Source organism: Amblyraja radiata, chromosome 7 (genome assembly GCF_010909765.2).
Source record: "Amblyraja radiata isolate CabotCenter1 chromosome 7, sAmbRad1.1.pri, whole genome shotgun sequence".
Classification (NCBI taxonomy): domain Eukaryota; kingdom Metazoa; phylum Chordata; class Chondrichthyes; order Rajiformes; family Rajidae; genus Amblyraja; species Amblyraja radiata.
The window spans coordinates 76,369,991-76,388,701 of record NC_045962.1 but is presented as its reverse complement, the minus strand read 5'-3'; the positions used below and the strand labels follow the sequence as shown (position 1 = coordinate 76,388,701).

The 18,711-nt window shown below is 43.2% G+C and overlaps 1 protein-coding gene across 6 annotated transcripts in view; it reads left to right on the top strand.

Annotated features, from left to right (window-relative positions):
• Positions 1-18,711, top strand: part of ptpn4 (protein tyrosine phosphatase non-receptor type 4) — a 163,485-nt gene that overhangs the window by 114,643 nt on the left and 30,131 nt on the right. For all 6 annotated transcript variants that reach the window (XM_033024839.1, XM_033024838.1, XM_033024837.1 and 3 more), the window contains 2 exons: positions 5,103-5,237; positions 16,363-16,521. In XM_033024839.1, the coding sequence (XP_032880730.1) occupies positions 5,103-5,237; positions 16,363-16,521 (294 nt within the window). The remainder of the gene's footprint in view (positions 1-5,102; positions 5,238-16,362; positions 16,522-18,711) is intronic.

Here is an 18,711-nt window from a genome sequence, read left to right as displayed (position 1 = left end):
TGCCATTATAGAAGGGTTTCGGCCCGAAACGTCGCCTATTTCCTTCGCTCCATAGATGCTGCTGCACCCGCTGAGTTCCTCCAGCAATTTTGTGTACCTTTGCCATTATAGAATTCGCTGGTCACAACCAAAATAATTTGAGATGCACAATAAAAAATAGTTTGCTCCGAATTTGTGGGTGGAAAAATGTAGCATGGTAATTATGCAATAGAGTCATATAGCATGGAAACAAGCCCTTTAGCCCAATGTGTCCATGCCAACCAAGATGGCGCGTGTACATAATTCCCTCCTGCCCACATTTGACCCACATCTCTTGAAATCTTTACTGTCTAAAACTTTCATTTTCAACACATGCAGCTGTGGCTTCCTATTATGGAGCCTTGCAATATGCCTGGTTTAATGGGAACCCAACTACATGGGTCATCTATGCTAAAGTACAAAGGTTGTAGTTGCAAATGCAAAATTATATTTTATAGTTCCAGCACTTGGCATCTGTCTATTTTAACTCAGTAAATAACATGCATATTACAGTTTCGTAATGTATTTGAAAAATGGCTTAAGACAGCAGTAAACATCCATGAGGTAGATCCTCCGCTCAGCCTCAGTCTGCCTTAACCTACCTGATCTCCCGGTTGCTCAGCACTTTAACTCCCCCTCTCATTCCCAATCAGACCTTTTTGTCCTGCATTGTCAGAGTGAGGCCCAGCGCAAATTGGAGGAACAGCATCTCATATTTTGTTTGGGTAGCTTACACCCCAGCGGTATGAACATTGACTTCTCTAACTTCAAATAGCCCTTGCTTTCCCTCTGTCTCCATCCCTTCCCCTTCCCAGTTCTCCCACCAGTCTTACTGTCTCCAACTATATCTCTGTCCCGCCCACTCCCCTGATACTAGTCTGAAGAAGGGTCTCGACCCGAAACGTCGCCCATTCCTTCTCTCCAGAGATGCTGCCTGTCAATAGACAATAGGTGCAGGAGTAGGCCATTCAGCCGTTCGATTTACTCCAGCATCGTCCTGCTGAGTTACTCCAGCATTTTGTATCTATCCATGAGGTAGAATTCAGTTGAAGCCTATTTTGAGCAGTGCATGTTATTTTTTTGATTTTTTAGATTGTAAATGTCTTGTTTTACTTTTTGTGTCAAATATTATTATTTTTTGTCACTGCATTGCATATTTGCTTCCTCACATGCGCACAATTTTCCGTCCTCCACCACTTCCAAGAAGGACAGGTTATATGTTTAGTTTATGCTGTTAAATTTGTCTGTCTGGCAATTTATTAGTTGAAATGGGTAAGAAATTTGGTTCACTTGCAGATAAGTCTTACACATCTTTAGTGAATTCCAAACTTGCTCATAAAAAAGGTTATAATGAAGTGCGCTGATTAAAAGTTGTGGCATTGAGTAGAAATTCAAGCAAACAAAACTAAACCGAGGGGGATTGCCAGGTTATTTGTGGCTATTGTGCCTGGGCAGGATGTGTGTCAGCAGCACTGGCAACATATTGTGAGGATCTTGAGTTTTTACTCTGAGATGTTTTAACGCACTCTGGGAGTTTCCCTAAGTCCTTATGGCTGGACAAAAGTTAAATAGTATTAGCTCAGTTACATTCATACCAAAAAGTCCCATTTGTACAAAAAATTGCATCAGAGAGTAGTGACGCTTTGCATGCCCCTCCTGTTGAAACAGCCTTCGATGATCGTTTCTCCTTATCTATTTGTTCCAGTGCTGAGAGAGTCATTAGATCAAACGCTGAAACTCTTCTAACAATCGTCACTAAATCAAAACGGCTCTCGACTACCGATCTTTATTAGAGCTGTGAGTAAGCACAAACCATGGAAGTGTGGCATTCAGGGAAAGAGTGGACTCCAGGTACGACTGAAATAGCAGGGATTTTGGTCTCCCTGTCCTCATATACTTCTAGCTTAATGTTCAATCACTCGAACAAGCTTGAAGAGCTTGGAGCAAAGCTTTTATTTCAATGGGAGAATCAGTGGCTGTTGTGTTCTTTTGTTTCACTGAAACATGGCCCATCCATGACGCCCGTCCCCCTGCACCAACCTGGGGGTTTGTCGATTTATCATACGGATCTTGCAGAATCATGGGACAAGGGGAAATGTGTGATCTGCTTTTTGATCAACACTTCGTGGTGTACTGATGTGATCTTAGCTCCCCTGACATGGAACCTGATCATAAAATGCCGTCCCTTTTAGCTACCAAGGGAATTCACTTCTACCATCTTGACAGCAAGCTACAAACCAGCTCAAGGTGCCACTTGATGAATTATACTCTTGTGACGGCAAACACTGATGCCACATTCATCATCGCCTGTGACTTCAACAAGCTAACTTCAGGAACGTACTCCCCAAATACCATCAGCATAGTGTTAACACTTTTGACCATTGCTACACTATCATGGAGTATGCTGGTCGCTCCATCTCTCGCCTTTACTTTGAACTAGTCTGATCATCTGTCAGTACTGTACCTTCTGCATCACAGACAGAGATTTAGCACAAAGCGCCAACAAAGATAGTAATGCAATGTGATAAAGACCACTTTATCCAGCCTGAATGAGTATACTTCAGTCATCACCGGTTTCATTTAGATATGTTGATGACTGTTCTGACCAATACATTCAGCATCTATCCGAACCAGGGACGTTGTATGAACAGGCGATTCACTCTCTGTCAAAGTGATGAAGTATAATCTCTGCAAGGATATCGGGATGTCAAGAGAAACTAGCTGGAGGATCAATTCATTCAAGCGGATGCCAAGTGACTGCGGCAGAGCCTGAATACTATCATGAGTTACAGGCTGAAATTGGGGGCCATCCCTGGCAGACAATGCATCTCTACGACATGAGCTCATGTCTTTTGCGCCTGTTTTGAGCAGCCAAACAAAATTCCGCCTGGGCATGTTGCCTCCATGCAGGGCTCGTTCTGTCCCGTACATTTTGACTGAAGTTAGATCTGCTTTCATGAGGGTTAATTCTCGGATGGCGGCTAATCCAGGTGGTCCCTGGGCAGGTTCTGAAATTGTGCGCCAATCAACTGATCGGGTCTTTATTAACATCTTCAACCTCGAGCTTCAATAAGGGCACGTGCGTCATGTGCACATTACTCCAGCACTTTGTGTCTATCTTCGGTTTAAACCAGCAGCGGTTCTTGGGGTGGAGAGGGGTGATAGCGGTATAAAGGGGAGGGTAGTGTCTTGTGTTCTGTGTCTTGTGTCTACTGTTTGTGGGTAAGTGTGTCTGTTTAGTGTTCAGCCATGAGTGAATGGCGGTGCGGGCTCGACGGACCTGGTGGTCTACTCTCGCACCTACTTTCTATGATTCTATGATTCTATTTCCTTCCTACACAGTTTTTCCATTATATCTTGGTACATGTGTTTGAAGACCCAAAATTTGGCACAGAACTAATAGACTTCTGATATTGATATATGCCTTCCTGCATGCTTTTTGAGACTTCAATTTTAAAAGTTGAACAAGTTTTCCTTCAACTAAACTCAGGACCTTGACTTTGAGGCTACACCTGCATTTGGCTTCTGAACTTCCTTAATGGGCAGACCTCAGTTAGTCAGACATCACTTTTTATTTCAACTATTGCTCTGTGAAATACTGCTGTCGTTGCAGGACTTATTTTCATTCACATGTTGGTATATTTGGTATGACCAACAGGTACTGCCCATGCTTAATTTGTGTTTGAGAGAGTGGGTGTGAGCTGCTACCTGGAACTGCTGTTGTCTTTGTGAATATGTTTCCAAAACATTACTGGCTTGGAAATTGTAAAGATGAAGAAAAAATAATAGTTAATTTAATTTCAAAATTAAGATGGTGTGGAGCTTGGAGGCGAACATGCAGGCTGCAGCACTCCAATGCAACTGTTACCATTTTTAATAAAAAGTATAGGGTTTAGTGTAGAAGTAAACTTGATTTTGCTTCAGGACATTTTATGAATTTGACGTGCTGTAAGCAAGGTGTTGATGCAAGGCAAGTAAATCACTTCTTACATTACAAAGAGTTGTGTTACAAGTTTAAATAATTATATGCTGTGTATCTTAGAATACTGTATATTGGTGCACAAAAAAAAAACAAGGAATGAAACCTTCCACAATATGGTGGAAGAAATTTTGTACGAGTTTATCAGTTTTTCATCTTTTGTTTGGGCATACAATCTTTGACAGGGCAAATGGCTTTGCAGACATAACTATGGTGGTCAAATAAACCACAGCTGAGAACAGCTCACTGATGCAATGTGGTTACATTTTCTGCGAAATGTCCTTATGCACAGGAAATTCATCAAAACCAGTTTGAGAGTGGGTGGGACCACCAAGTTAAAATTGTCGAGATATTTTTCCTTCAGTTGTGAGATAACACTGAAAACTGCACAGCCTCTTTAATGGATCTAGATTAAATAACTTCATACCCATGTATTGCAGGTAACTTTTAATTACATTTGAATTCTGGTTGTATCAGAAGTGGTATTTATAGTGTTTAGTTTGTGGCTTGGCAATATATATAATGTATTAACTGAGTTGTAGATGTGTTGGTAACTGTCTTTCGGTATTTGCAGGTTGTGGAAATTGATTATTTTCCCGTTTTGATTTGGGCTGGGGTGGTTTTTAACATTGGTACAGATGGTGGCTTGAAAGTTATAAAATAATTTAATAATGTTGTTTGATCTGTCCTCGATTATAATGTGAGCTGGGATTTGGTGACTGATATTTATTGCAAAATCTATTGGAATTTATTTGAAGTTTTCAGGCCTTTGAACAGGGAAATTTCTTGACGGTGTTGTTAGAAATTAAACCCAAATCTCTTAGAACTAAAGCCTGCTGGACCAGTAGAATGCTATTTGAAAATTCTTTGTGCAAGTTGCAATTGATACAAGCTCAATTTATGTACAAATTAGTGTGAAGCATTTGGGTCATGTCATGTATCAGCTATGATCTAATGTAATGGCTAAACTGGCTCGAGGGGCTAAATGGCATGGGCCTTTATCATTTGTTTTCAATTGTCCATCCAATTACTTTTATAACCCTTCTGCTTGAAATCTAATTGTGAAGCATTTTTAAATGTTCTATTTTGCTTTTCATCGATTCAGGTCACCCAGTAAACCGTTAACAAGGAAGATGATGAGTGGGCTGGACTGGGAATCGGTCAGCAGAAACTCCCTGTCAGAAGACCGACTTGAAACGCAAAGTCTCCCTTCTCGTTCCCCACCTGGAACTCCAAATCAGTGAGTAGCAAATGCAAGCTTTTACTTAAACGTCAGGGTAATAAAGTTTGATGGCATTATTTCTATTGCAAATATTTTCTACCTCAGGTTATTTGCTGTTCTTTCTGTGCATTCGTCGCTATAAAATGCACTCTTATCTTATAGAGAGTTATAGTCATAGTGATACAGTGTGGAAACAGGTCCTTCGGCCCAACATTTCCCAGTTACACTAGTCCCACCTGCCTGCATTTGGACCATGTCGCACCAAATCTGTCCTACCCAGTACCTGTCTAACAGTTTCTTAAACGTTGGGATAGTCCCAGCCTCAACTACCTCCTCTGGCAGCTTGTTCCATGCACCCACCACCCTTTGTGTGAAAAAGTTACCCCTCGCATTCCTATGAAACCTTTTCCTCTTCAGCTTAAACCTATGTCCTCTGGTCAACTTAGTTGAGTTAACTTTGAATGCTCAATTTTCAGTACATTTTAGCATGCAACAAGGAAGTGCATAAAGATATTGAGGCTATTGGTTCATCTGCACAGATTTTGAATTGTTCTACATTGTTTTGAAAATACTTCTCAATTTAATTTGTGTTTTAATGAAATTTTAAGTAATTTGGCATTGGTGTTTATTTATTTAATTAATTCTTTATTTCGAATGGAATAAAAGAATAAAAAGTAAGTGTGAAACCGCATACAAAAAACAAAAAAAACAAAACAAGAATATTTATAAAGTGTCATAAACAATATTTATAAATGAATGAAATCATATGTCAGAAAAGGAACAGGAAGAAGCCAAAGCTTATTAATTCCCAACCCTTATTCAACTGCTTATAATTATCTTATACAAATGTAGCAGCTATAAACACCTATTTCCATATGTACACCAAATTATTTACATTTATACACTAATCCAATATTTTACAAAGCCATACAAAAAAAGAGAGAAATAAAAAATAAAAAACCCTCATACTAGACAGTATCTCTTAGTCATATTACCACCCATCACCCTTCCCAATACAATCAGTATAACCAATATCCCACTCAAAATCACTTTTCCTCGTCCCAATATCCTTTTTAAAAACGTGTTTTTGTACATCTTTTTAAACTGAATTATGTTTGTGCTAAGTTTTATCTCCTGTTCCAAACCATTGGATGGATATGGCAAATAGACCATGAACTCAGTTGATCAGCTGTTTGTTGTTCCTCTGTTGTTTGTTGTTCCTGTGTTTAATTGATGATCTCATTCAGAATCATTAAGAAATTAAGTAGGATATCAGAACAGGAACTGCTGTTTTCTAAATTCTCCCTACGGTTGTTCAATAACAATCTCAGGAGGTCAAGAGAAAGGGTCTTTAGTATACTCTTGTAAATAACCTACAAGTTATAAATTATAGGGAAAAAATGCTAGCTCCCTCGTGGTGAGGTAAGAGATTAATGGATATATAATTTGGTTCCTGTTTGCATGTGAGATCATGACACTTCAGAAATACATACATTTTTATTTCTCTGCATGTGAGGTACCATGTTTAATTTTTAGCACTTTCTTTCAACAGCCTGTCTCTGAAAATTAAGTCAGCAATAGATAAATGTTAAACAAAAGCTACCTTTGAGTTTGTCGGGTCATTGACATTGATCTTTAACATGTTGCCTACCTAAATACTGCCTTATCCATTGAGAATGGTCAGATTTCTAGTATCTGGCATGTTGCTTTTGTTTGCACTTGTTTCAGTTAAAGTTCTGATCTCCATTTGTGAAATGTCTGCTATGATTAATTATTGCTTTATAAAACTGGAGTTGGTCAATACAAAATATGCACGGTGGTGCAGCGGTAGAGTTGTTGCCTAACAGCACCAGAGACCCAGGTTTGTTCCTGACTATGGGTTCTGTGTGTACAAAGTTTGTATATTCTTCTGTGGCCACATGGGTTTCCTTCGGGTTCTCCGGTTTCCTCCCACATTTTAAAGGCGTGCAGGTTTGCAGGTTAATTGGCTTCTTCCGTAAATTGTCCCTCGTGTGTATGACAGAACAAGTGTAGTGTATGATAAAACTAGTGTAAAGGTGACTGCTGGTTGGCACGGACTCAGGCTTAAGGGCTTATTTCCATGCAATATAACTAAACTAAACAATTAAATTTGATCTCAAAGGAAATTGCATTTTATGACTAATGTAAAGATCACAGTTCTTGTGGATAGAAGATTTTACGCACAAATCCCTCTCATTCCATTTTGAAACCATAATTTGGTATACCTCCACAAACCATTCTGACAGTGTATTCCAGATGTCTAACACTTGTTGCATAAAATGAGGCTATTTTTTCTAAACTCCCATTAAAATTAATGTTGTAGTTTCTATAAACTTCATTTTATAGACATACAATGGGCATTTTAATTTTCAAGCGGAATGTAAACCCCTCAACATAACAGATTGTCCAAGTGTATGCATGGCACAGAGGTTATTCTGATTTTTTTTAAAATAATTTGGAGTCATAGTATCATAAAGTGTAAAGTATAGGCGCAATTATATTATAAGTAATGTAGCAGCCAATTTGTTAACAGGAGTATCACCACCTAGAACTTGGTTCATTTGCTTTTTGACTCAGCCATTTCTGGTTCCGTTTTGGGATAGTGACAGGAAGTGCGAGTTTACCCGTGTTGCCTACTGCAAAATATGTAGTTTGCTGAACTTTTCAAATGTTCTCGTCCAGACTAGTGAATATCATTCAAATGTGTGCACAGAAACAGTTGCAACATTTATTTTACTGGAATAAAATTAAAATAAGTAACTACAGATGCTGGTTTATACCAAAGATAGACAAAGTACTGAAGTAAATCAGCGGATCAGGCAGCATCTTTGGAGAAAATGGATAGGTGAGGTTTCAAGTCGGGACTCGTCAGACTTAGAAGGGTGAGTGGGGGGAGGGAGCTTGAAATAAAAGCAGGACAAATCAACAGACGACCTCAGGTGAGAAGGCTTTCTGAAGAAGGCTTTCCCATTCCTTCCCTCCAGAGATGCTGCCTGTCCCGCTGAATTACTCCAGCATTTTGTGTCATCTAAGGTTAATAGGCAGTTTGTTGGATAGAGACAGGTGTGAGCCCAAGATGGATACATAGTTGTGAACTGTGAAGTTCGTCAACGGACTTTTAGGGGAGGAAGGGTGGGGAGGGAGATACTGGTGCAAGGCCAGCCAAGTTTCAGGGGAAAGAAGTGGGGTGGCGGGGGAGTCGGGTGAGTGTTGGGGTAGATAACGGGGAGGGGAAAAGGAGGTGTTTGTAGAAGATATTTAAAATTGGAGAATTCAATGTTCATACTGTTGGGTGATAAGTTACCCAAGCGGACTGTTTCTCCAGTTTGTGTGTTGCCTCACTCTGGCAGGAGGCCCAGGGCAGAGAGATCAGTATGGGAAGGGGAGTTGGTAGTTAGCAACTGGCAGATTCAGTAGGCCTTGGTGGACCGAGCACAGTGTTTGGCAAAGCAGTCTCTTGAGTCTACGCTTGGTCTCACCAATATACAGGAGGCCACACTGTGAACACTGGATGCAGTAGATAAGGTTAAAGTAGGTGCATGTCTCTGTCTCACCTGGAAGGGCTGCTGGAGTCACTGGATGGAGGGAGGAGGTAAAAAGACATGCGTTAAATCTCCTGCGGTTGCAGGGGAAAGTATTTGGGATGCGGTGGGTTGGTGGTAAGAGATTTGTGAACCAAGGAGTTGTGGAGGGAACTTACTTACTTACTGCCTATTATGCCTCCTGGCATGTAGGGCAACAACGAAGGTTCTCCACTCCTGACTGTTCTGGGTCCATCACGCCCAGTAGTGTTGATTCCTTCAGTTGCTGTTTCCATAACATATTTGTTTTACGAGACGGGTTTTTGTTAGCCTTGTGCTCAACCTCCAACCTGGAGGACCAGTGGATCGCTCTTCGTCTCACCTCTACCCTTCGACCTGTCCAGCATGGGAGACCCTAACAGAAGACGAATCTCCCGCTGGCATAGCTTTAGGGGTCACTGAGACACACAAGATCCCCGACCACGACAAGGTTGCAATCCAACGGGGAGTGGAGGGAACGATCTCTGCGAAATACGGAAAAGGGTGGAGATGAGAAGATCATTGTGGAATCCGAAAAGGAGTGTAGATGGGAAGATAAGGGGGCTGCAACTGAAACCCTGTGAACTATAGAAGAGTGAGGCTAACATCCGTGATAGGCAAGTTACTAGAAAGGAATCTGAGAGATAAAATGTACATGAATTTGGATACAAAGTCAGTATAGTTTTATACCGTGGGGATCATACCTTTTTTGAAGAAATAACCAAAAAGATTGTTGAGGGCAAAGCCGTAGATGTCTACATGGACTTCAGCAAGCCATTTGATAAGGTTCTGTAAGGTAGGTCGCTCTGAGTTACATTGCATGGGATTTAGGGAGAGCTAGCTGACTGGATAGAGAAATGGCTTCATGGAAGGAAGCAAAGTATGATGGTGCGAGGTTGTTTTTTGGACTGGAGCCTGTGACTGGTGTGCCCCAGTGATCGCTACCGGGCCAATTGCTGTTTATGGTTTATTTCAACGATTTGGCTGAGATTGTACAAGGCATGATTATTAAGTTTGCATAGGGCACTAAGGTAGGTGGTATCATAGATAGAGAAGATGGTTATCAGCAGGGTCTTGCTCAGCTGGGCTATTGGGCTGAGGAATGGTTAATGGAGTTTAAAGTAGATAAGTGTGAGGCGTTGCATTTTGGAAATTCAAACCATGCAGGACGTAACAGAATGACACGGCCCTGGGGAGTGTTGTGGAACAGAGAGATCAAGGAGTGCAGGGACATAATTCTCTGAAAGTAGCGTCATGGATAGACATTGGTCAAGAAGATTCCTGGGCTTCATCAGACATGGTATTCAGTATAGAAGCTAGGACGTTATGTTACAGTTGTGAGGATGTTGGTGAGGTCACATTTGGAGTATTGTGTTCAGTTTTGCTAATGAACTATCTGAGAACCAGATTGTGGATAATTTCACCTGATTTACCTGTCTCAACTTCATGATTACTTAAATTCCTTCCATAAGCTAAGCTATCGTCTGATTCACCTCCACATTGTGGACATTGGATCTGTTATGCCACAATAGTGAGAAATATTCTGCATCCAGTCTGAAGAAGGGTCTCGACACGAAACATCACATATTCCTTCGCTCTATAGATGCTGCCTCACCCGCTGAGTTTCTCCAGCATCTTTGTCTACCTTCGATTTTTCCAGCATCTGCAGTTCTTTCTTAAACATTCTGTATCTACCTATTGCACGAGTTTGGCTTAACATTAATAATGTATGGTATTACCTGACTGAATTGGATACCACGCAAATGAAAGCTTTTCACTGTACTTTGGTACACATGACAATAAACCCAAATCTAAATAATGAACATTGCTTCAAATTAAAATATTTTTCATGTTAAAATGAAATACTTCATGAATTACTTGGCTTTTATTTTTTTATCTTCAACCTATAGTTGGCCTGTTTATATACAAAACCAAAAAAATCAATAATTTAATAGCCCAATATTTGTTTAAAAATAGCCAAAATCCTTATTGCAAACAAGATAATCCATAGCTCATTGATTAGCGTTATGCAGTGTTCAAGTCTCGTTGTTGGAAATAAGCTAATGTTGAACCTGCTGGTCACAGTTTTCAGATTCCAATTCCACCTTCCAATGATGGGGGTGAAATGGGAGGGTGGCCAGGCGGCTGTGGGTCCTTGATGCTGGGTATCTCAAAGACTTGGCTGTTCCACTGTACTCCATGTGGATTGCAGCAATGGAGCAAAGATCTACGATCATGCAGCTGTAATATTGCTGCTGTTTAAAACAGCTAAGTACCTACATTTCTACTCCGAACTGGGCGTTAAAGCCCTGTCCCACTGTAGGAGTCCATTCAAAGAGTTCTCCCGAGTTTGCCCTGATTCGAACTCGGAGATTTATGATAATGGCCGCTTGTCGGTACTCGGGGCTCTCGTGGACATTTTTCAACATGTTGAAAAATCTTCACAAGTCTTCCCGAGCTTACCGTGTTTTCCGAGTACCTGCCGTTAGCGTTACGAGCCGCTAAGAGACGTCCCCGAGCTCCGACGTACCCGCTACGTTCATTCTACGTGCTTACCACAAGTTTGATTTTTTTTAAACTCGGGAGAGCACTTGAATGAACTCGTACAGTGGGACAGGGCCATTAGTCGGTGTGAATTGCTGCACTGTTAAATACATATATACATTATTTTAAGTAATTGTTGAGGTGCTTTCTCATATCCTGGGGATATAAAAAGCACTATATATGTTCAGCATGCCAATCTTCCAGTCTACAGTGCATTCAGAAAGTATTCAGACCCCCTTCACGTTTTCCACATTTTGTTACGTTACAGCCTTATTTTAAAATGGATTAAATTCTTTTTTTTTTATCATCAATCTACACGCAATACCCCAGAATGAAGAAGCGAAAACAGATGTTTAGAAATTTTTGCAAAGTAATTAAAAAGAAATAACTGACATATTACATTTACATTTACCCTTTGCCTTGACACTCAAAATTGAACTTAGGTTTATCTTGTTTCCATTGTTTATCCTTGAGATGTTTCTATAACTTGATTGGAGTCCACTAGTGGTAAATTAAATTGATTGGACATTATTTGGAAAGGCACACACATTTCTATGTAAGGTCCCACAGTTGACAGTGCATGTCAGAGCAAAAACAAAGCCATGAGGATAAGGGAATTGTCCGTAGACCTCCAAGACAGGATTGTGTCGAGACACAGATCTGGGGAAGGGTATAAAACAATTTCTGCAGCATTGCAGGTCCCGAAGAGCATAGTGGCCTCCGTCATTCTTAAATAGAAGAACTTTGGAACCACCAGGACTCTTCATAGAGCTGGCCGCCCGGCCAAACTGAGCAATCGGGGGAGAAGGGCCTTGGTCAGGGAGGTGACCAAGAACCCGATGGTCACTTTGACAGAGTTCCTCTGTGGAGATGGGAGAACCTTCCAGAAGGACAACTATATCTGCAGCACTCCACCAATCAGGCTTTTATGGTAGAGTGGCCAGACGGAAGCCACTCCACAGTAAAAAGCACGCTTGGAGTTTGCCAAAAGGCATGAGAAACAAGATTCTCTGGTGTGATTAAACCAAGATTGAACTCTTTGGCCTGAATGCCGAACGTCACGTCTGGAGGAAACCATGCACCGCTCATCACCTGGCCAATACCGTACCTATGGTGAAGCATGGTGGTGGCAGCATCATGCTGTGGGGATGTTTTACAGCGGCAGGAACTGGGAGACTTGTCAGGATCAATGGAAAGATGAACAGAGCAGAGCACAGAGAGATCCTTGATGAAAACCTGCTGCAGAGCGTTCTAGACCTCAGACTGGGGCAAAGGTTCACCTCCCAACAGGACAACGACCCTAAGCACACAGCCAAGACAACGCAGGAGTGGCTTCGTGACAAATCTGTGAATGCCCTTGAGTGGCCCAGCCAGAGCCCGATCGAACATCTCTGGAGGGACCTGAAAATAGCTGTGCATCAGTGCTCCCCATCCAACCTGATAAAGCTTGAGAGGATCTGCAGAGAAGTGGGAGAAATTACCCAAATACAGGTGTGCCAAGCTTGTAGCGTCTTACCCAAGAAGTTGGGATGTAATGTTAAAATTGTACAAGGCATTGGTGAGGCCAATTCTGGAGTATGGTGTACAATTTTGGTCGCCTAATTATAGGAAGGATGTCAACAAAATAGAGAGAGTACAGAGGAGATTTACTAGAATGTTGCCTGGGTTTCAGCAACTAAGTTACAGAGAAAGGTTGAACAAGTTAGGTCTTTATTCTTTGGAGCGCAGAAGGTTAAGGGGGGACTTGATAGAGGTCTTTAAAATGATGAGAGGGATAGACAGAGTTGACGTGGATAAGCTTTTCCCACTGAGAGTAGGGAAGATTTAAACAAGAGGACATGACTTGAGAATTAAGGGACAGAAGTTTAGGAGTAACATGAGGGGAAACTTCTTTACTCAGAGAGTGGTAGCTGTGTGGAATGAGCTTCCAGTGAAGGTGGTGAGGCAGGTTCGATTTTATCATTTAAAAATAAATTGGATAGTTATATGGACGGGAAAGGAATGGAGGGTTATGGTCTGAGTGCAGGTAGATGGGACTAGGGGAAAATACGTGTTCGGCACGGACTAGAATGGCTGAGATGGCCTGTTTCCATGCTGTAATTGTTATCTATATTACTAAAAGTCTGTTCTTGACCGGTTTTGGCCATCTGTGCTGCGATTTCCGAGAGAATGCCGCCACCTACGGCCGTCATTTTTGGCCACTTTGCTCAGAGCCCCCCTCCGCCATATGTGTGCCGAGGATTTTTCACGTCGATGAAAAATGACAGAGATATTAATGATTTTACAAAATTCCCCATTCTCTCTGCTGCCCCTGCTGGCGGCAGGGGGGAGGGACTATAAAACCAGGAAGTGGTGTGCCTCAATCAGTGTCTGCAAGCTGGAGGAAGGCAGAGGGTCACGTTTCTCTGAGCTGTGAATAACACTGAACACATGTCTACTCAAATGTAAGTGGCCTTAGTGGTTCTAAAACGCTTGCCGAATGTGTCTATTGGTTCTAAAATGTTTGCAAAAAGTGTTTATTGGTTCTAAAATGTTTGCAAAAAGTGCCTCTTTTCGTTCTACAATGCTTGCAGAATGTGTATTTTTTGGTTCTAAAATGTTTTTTTTAGGTTCTCCCCCCCTTTCCTCTCCCCCCCTCTCCTCTCCCCCCCCCCTCCCCTCTCCCCCCCTCTCCTCTCCCCCCCCTCTCCTCTCCCCCCTCTCCTCTCCCCCTTCTCCTCTCCCCTCACCTCCCCCCCTCTCCTCTCCCCCTATCCGCCCCCCTCTCCTCTCCCCCCTTTCCTCCCCCTCTCTTCTCCCCCTCTCCTCCCTCCCCCTTTCCCTCCTCTCCCCCCTCTCCTCTCCCCCCCTCTCCTCTCCCCCCCCTCTCCCCACCGCCCCCGCCTCTCCTCTCCCCCCTCTCCTCTCCCCCCCCTCCTCCTCTCCCCCCTCTCCTCTCCCCCCCTCTTCCTCTCTCCCACCCTCTCCTCTCCCCCCTCTCCTCTCCCTCCCCTCCTCTCCTCTCCCCCCCTCTCCTCCCCCCCTCTCCTCCCCCCTCTCCTCCCCCCTCTCCTCCCCCCTCTCCTCCCCCCTCTCCTCCCCCCTCTCCTCCCCCCCTCTCCCCCCCCCTCTCCTCCCCCCTCTCCTCCCCCTCTCCTCCCCCCCTCTCCTCCCCCCTCTCCTTCTCCCCCTCTCCTCCCCCCTCTCCTCCTCCCCCTCTCCTCCCCCTCTCCTCCCCCCCCTCTCCTCCCCCCTCTCCTCCCCCCCTCCCCTCTCCCCCCCTCTCCCTCTCCCCTCCCCCCCTCTCCTCCCCCCCCTCTCCTCTCCCCCTCTCCTCCCCTCCTCTCTTTCCCCCCCCTCTTCCCCCCCTCTCCTCTTCTCTCCCTCCCTCTCCCACTCTCCTCCTCTCACCCCCTCTCCTCTCCCCCCCTCTCCTCTCCCCCCTCTCCCTCCCCTCTCTCCTCTCCCCCCCTCATCCTCCCCCCCCTCTCCTCTCCCCCCCTCTCCTCTCCCCCCCTCTCCTCTCCCCCCCTCTCCTGTCCCCCCTCTCCTCTCCCCCCTCTCCTCCCCCCCTCTCCTCTCTCCCCCTCTCCTCTCCCCCCCTCTCTCCTCTCCCCCCCTCTCTCCTCTCCCCCCTCTCTCCCTTCCTCCCCTCCATCCCCTCCCCACCTTCCCTCCCTCCCCTAAACCCCTCCCCTCCACACCCCTACCCTCTTCACCCTCACCCCCCTCTCAGCACCCCCTCTTTCTCCCCCTCACTCTCAACCTCTCACTCTCCTCCCCTCCTCCTGCACCTTTCCCCCCTCACCCACCCTCCCTCTTATCCTCCTCTCCACCCCCCTATCCCTCTTGCCCCTCTCTCTGTGTCTCTGTCTCTCTCTCTGTCTCTGCCCCTTCTCTCTCTGCCCTCACTCTCTACCCCCGCCCGCCCCCCCGCCCCTCTCTAGATGTGACTGCAAGTTGGGGGCTATGCATCAGTAGATAGGGTGGTTATGGGGTAAAAGGAGCAAATTAATAATATTAATATAATATCAAGGGGGTAATTAGCGTGAGTGCGGGGGGGGGGGGATAGTTAGTGCGTTTGACGCTGCGTGCCACCTCCCCCCCCCCCCACAACCGCACGTTGGGGGAACAGACCCAACGGGTCTGCACTTGGTCTAGTATGGTTATAAGACTTGAGGCTGTAATCACTGCCCAAGGTGCCTCAACAAAGTACTGAGTAAAGGGTCTGATTACTTATGTAAATGTGATATTTCAGTTATTTCTTTTTAATTACTTTGCAAAAATGTCTATACACCTGTTTTCACTTTTTTATTATGGTGTATTGTGTGTAGATTCATGATTTTTAAAAATGAGTTTACTCCTTTTTAAAATAAGGCTGTAACATAACAAAATGTGGAAAAAGTGAAGGGGTCTGAATACTTTCTGAATGCACTGTACCTCATTGCAGACTTGGACTTTTTCTCTTTATAACACATTGTACTGTAACAATATATTCTTTTTGGCTTACGTGTGTAGTATGATTTGATTTTTATGGATAGCATGCAAATATTAGCTTTTCATTGCATCTCCGTATGTCCTAATGATGGGAGTGAGGGGAATAGACAACTCTTCACCCAGAGGGTGGTGGTTATATGAAACTAGCTGCCAGAGGATGTCATTCAGGCAGATAAAGAACACTTGGACAGGTACATGGATAGGAAAGGTTTAGAGGGACATGGGCCAAACGCAGGCAAATTGTATTCGCTTATATTGTGCAGCTTTATCGGCATGGACGTGTTGAGCCGAAAGGCCTATTTCCGTGCTGAATGACTCTATGACATGGGTCAATAAATCAAAACCAATGTGTAGTGGTGAGATTTTGGAGAAGGTTAGGGTAGCAGAGAGGGGTTTTATCCAGTGTTTAAAATGGTTACATAATTGTCATTGAGAATTAATGAAAATGTGTTTTGATCGCTAATCTGGTGTTGTGTATCTAATTTACTGTTTTTCTCCTTTGTATCTGTAACTGAAACTGCCAATAAATCTTTGGACCAAAGTCGGAGCGCAACATTCACTCAGGAAGGAAGTCGTTTGAGACCTTCATCTGTAGGGCACTTGGTTGACCACGTAGTGCACGTTTCATCAAGTGAAGTCTTTGCTAACCACAAATCTCCTTCCTCCACACAAGCAAACAGTATTATTCTGGAATCATCTCCGTAAGTTTCTTATCTGTTATTTGAGATATCTATTCAGGGGATTTAGCTCTATCTTGACATTTCGAGCTATTAGGTGTTGGAGTCTTTGCTGTGATCAGCAAGAGTCACAACTGGAGGTTGATTTTTTTTTTAAATCTTCATTCATTCATTTTGTCTCTTAATTTACCTTGTCTCATGCTAACAGTAATTTCATGTTAACTCTTTATAACATAGAGGTAGAATTCTCCATATAGCTGCATTTGAATTGTCGCATAATTGGAATGGGAGATGTTTTGAATTGAAGCTACTTTTCCTGCAGTTTGTTCAGGATTTAAATTGCAGTTTCTGTAAGATAATGAGATGTTTGAGATGGTAAGTCTAGTTAAATTCAATTGAATTAATTTCACTTAGAGGTGGCTGTACTTTTTACTGAGGTGAAATGTCTGCTTTAAATCTTGAACTAGAAGTATCACTCTAATTTGATTTATCATGTATAGAAATCAGCTTTGATTAGAATTGGCACATCCATACCCAGTCAATTGGACTGATTTTAATACTTGGGGCCCTGGATGCAATTTGCTAATACGATAAATTGTTGACGTGATTTCTTGCTGGAAATAAATATAATCATGCTCAATGAATGCACTCACTGCACTGTGTATGTCATTGAGCAGTTTGTTCAGGGTCACTGAAGTTGCTACTTTATCATAACAAAGTAAGCTGCCGTCTAACCATTCATAATTCTGCAGATAAAACGAGCAGTAGAATTATTGGTTAAAGTATTATTCTGGAAATGTAACAATTCCACGCTAACAGTTCAGTTTGGGTTGCATCAGGACCACTGTTCACTGGTCTACATTACAGCCTTGGTCCAAGCTTGAGCTGAAGTTAGTTATGCCCTTATCAAATGCAGCTTTGATGTCAGACATTATCATCAAAACACAAGTGGAATTCAACGGAAACTAAATGGCTGAGGTCACATTCAACAGAAAGGAAAATAATTGTGGTTACTCAATGCCAGTCATCTCGGGCCAAGGATAAGCTATCCAAGTTCCTTCAGGGATAGGTCCCAAGCTCAGTCAGCTGCAACTTCACCAGTGGCTTTCCAGCATTGCCAGACATAGAGGTGTTTGCTGACAGTACAATATTCATCTCCATTCGTAAATCCCTCGGGTAATAAAATAGACAATGTCTTTGTCCGGCAAAACCTGGACAAGTTTCATGCTTTTAATTTGTGGTAGTTATGCCACACAAAGACCATCTCCACCAAGCACAAAGGTATTGTATTGTATTGTATTGTATCTCATCATTTAAATATATTACCATGCCAAATCCTCCACCATCAACCCCCCGGGAGATGTTGTTCACTGCTGGGGAGAAGATTATGATCCAACCGCACATGTGCTGTGGCTACACAAATATTATTCTATAGTGGGTCAATTCCTCACTCCTCAAAATCTTTCCACTTTCCAGAAGGCAAGAATCGGATCCAGCAAAGCTCAAGATGCTCAACATCATACAGAATAAGGCTGTTGATTTGTTTGGCAGCTAAGTCAAATCCATAAATGTTCACTCTCCCCGACAATGACACACATGGAATCCCAGCTACAAAGTTCACAATATACCAAGTCTGTTCTGTCAGCATTTCCTAAACCAAATTCCTAATGCCCCTGTCCCACTTAGGAAACCTGAACGGAAACCTCTGGAGACTTTGCGCCCCACCCAAGGTTTTCGTGCGGTTCCCGGAGGTTTTTGTCCGTCTCCCTACCTGCTTCCACTACCTGCAACCTCCGGGAACCGCACGGAAACCTTGGGTGGGGCGCAAAGTCTCCAGAGGTTTCCGTTCAGGTTTCCTAAGTGGGACAGGGGCATTACAATAATGCATCTTATTTGGAGGTGAAACCCGTCCCTAGCCAAATCATTTGTGGAAGAGATTCAATCTTCAGAATACTGCTTTGCATTTCCATCACTGATGAAAGGAAACTGCCGGAGATATGCTGTGGAAGAGTATGCATCTTTGGCTGGAAGAGTGTTATTAGCCCTTGTGTGTTGAATGACCCCAGGAGCCTTTATAACATTGTAATTTTGTTTCAGAATGTTTGTTTTTGTAGCTTGTCTTTAATATTCATGGTCTAAATGGAGAATGTAGCCAATAAATCTCTCCTTGTTAAGTATCTATCCCGATAGAGCAATTAAATATTTTTTGCTCAA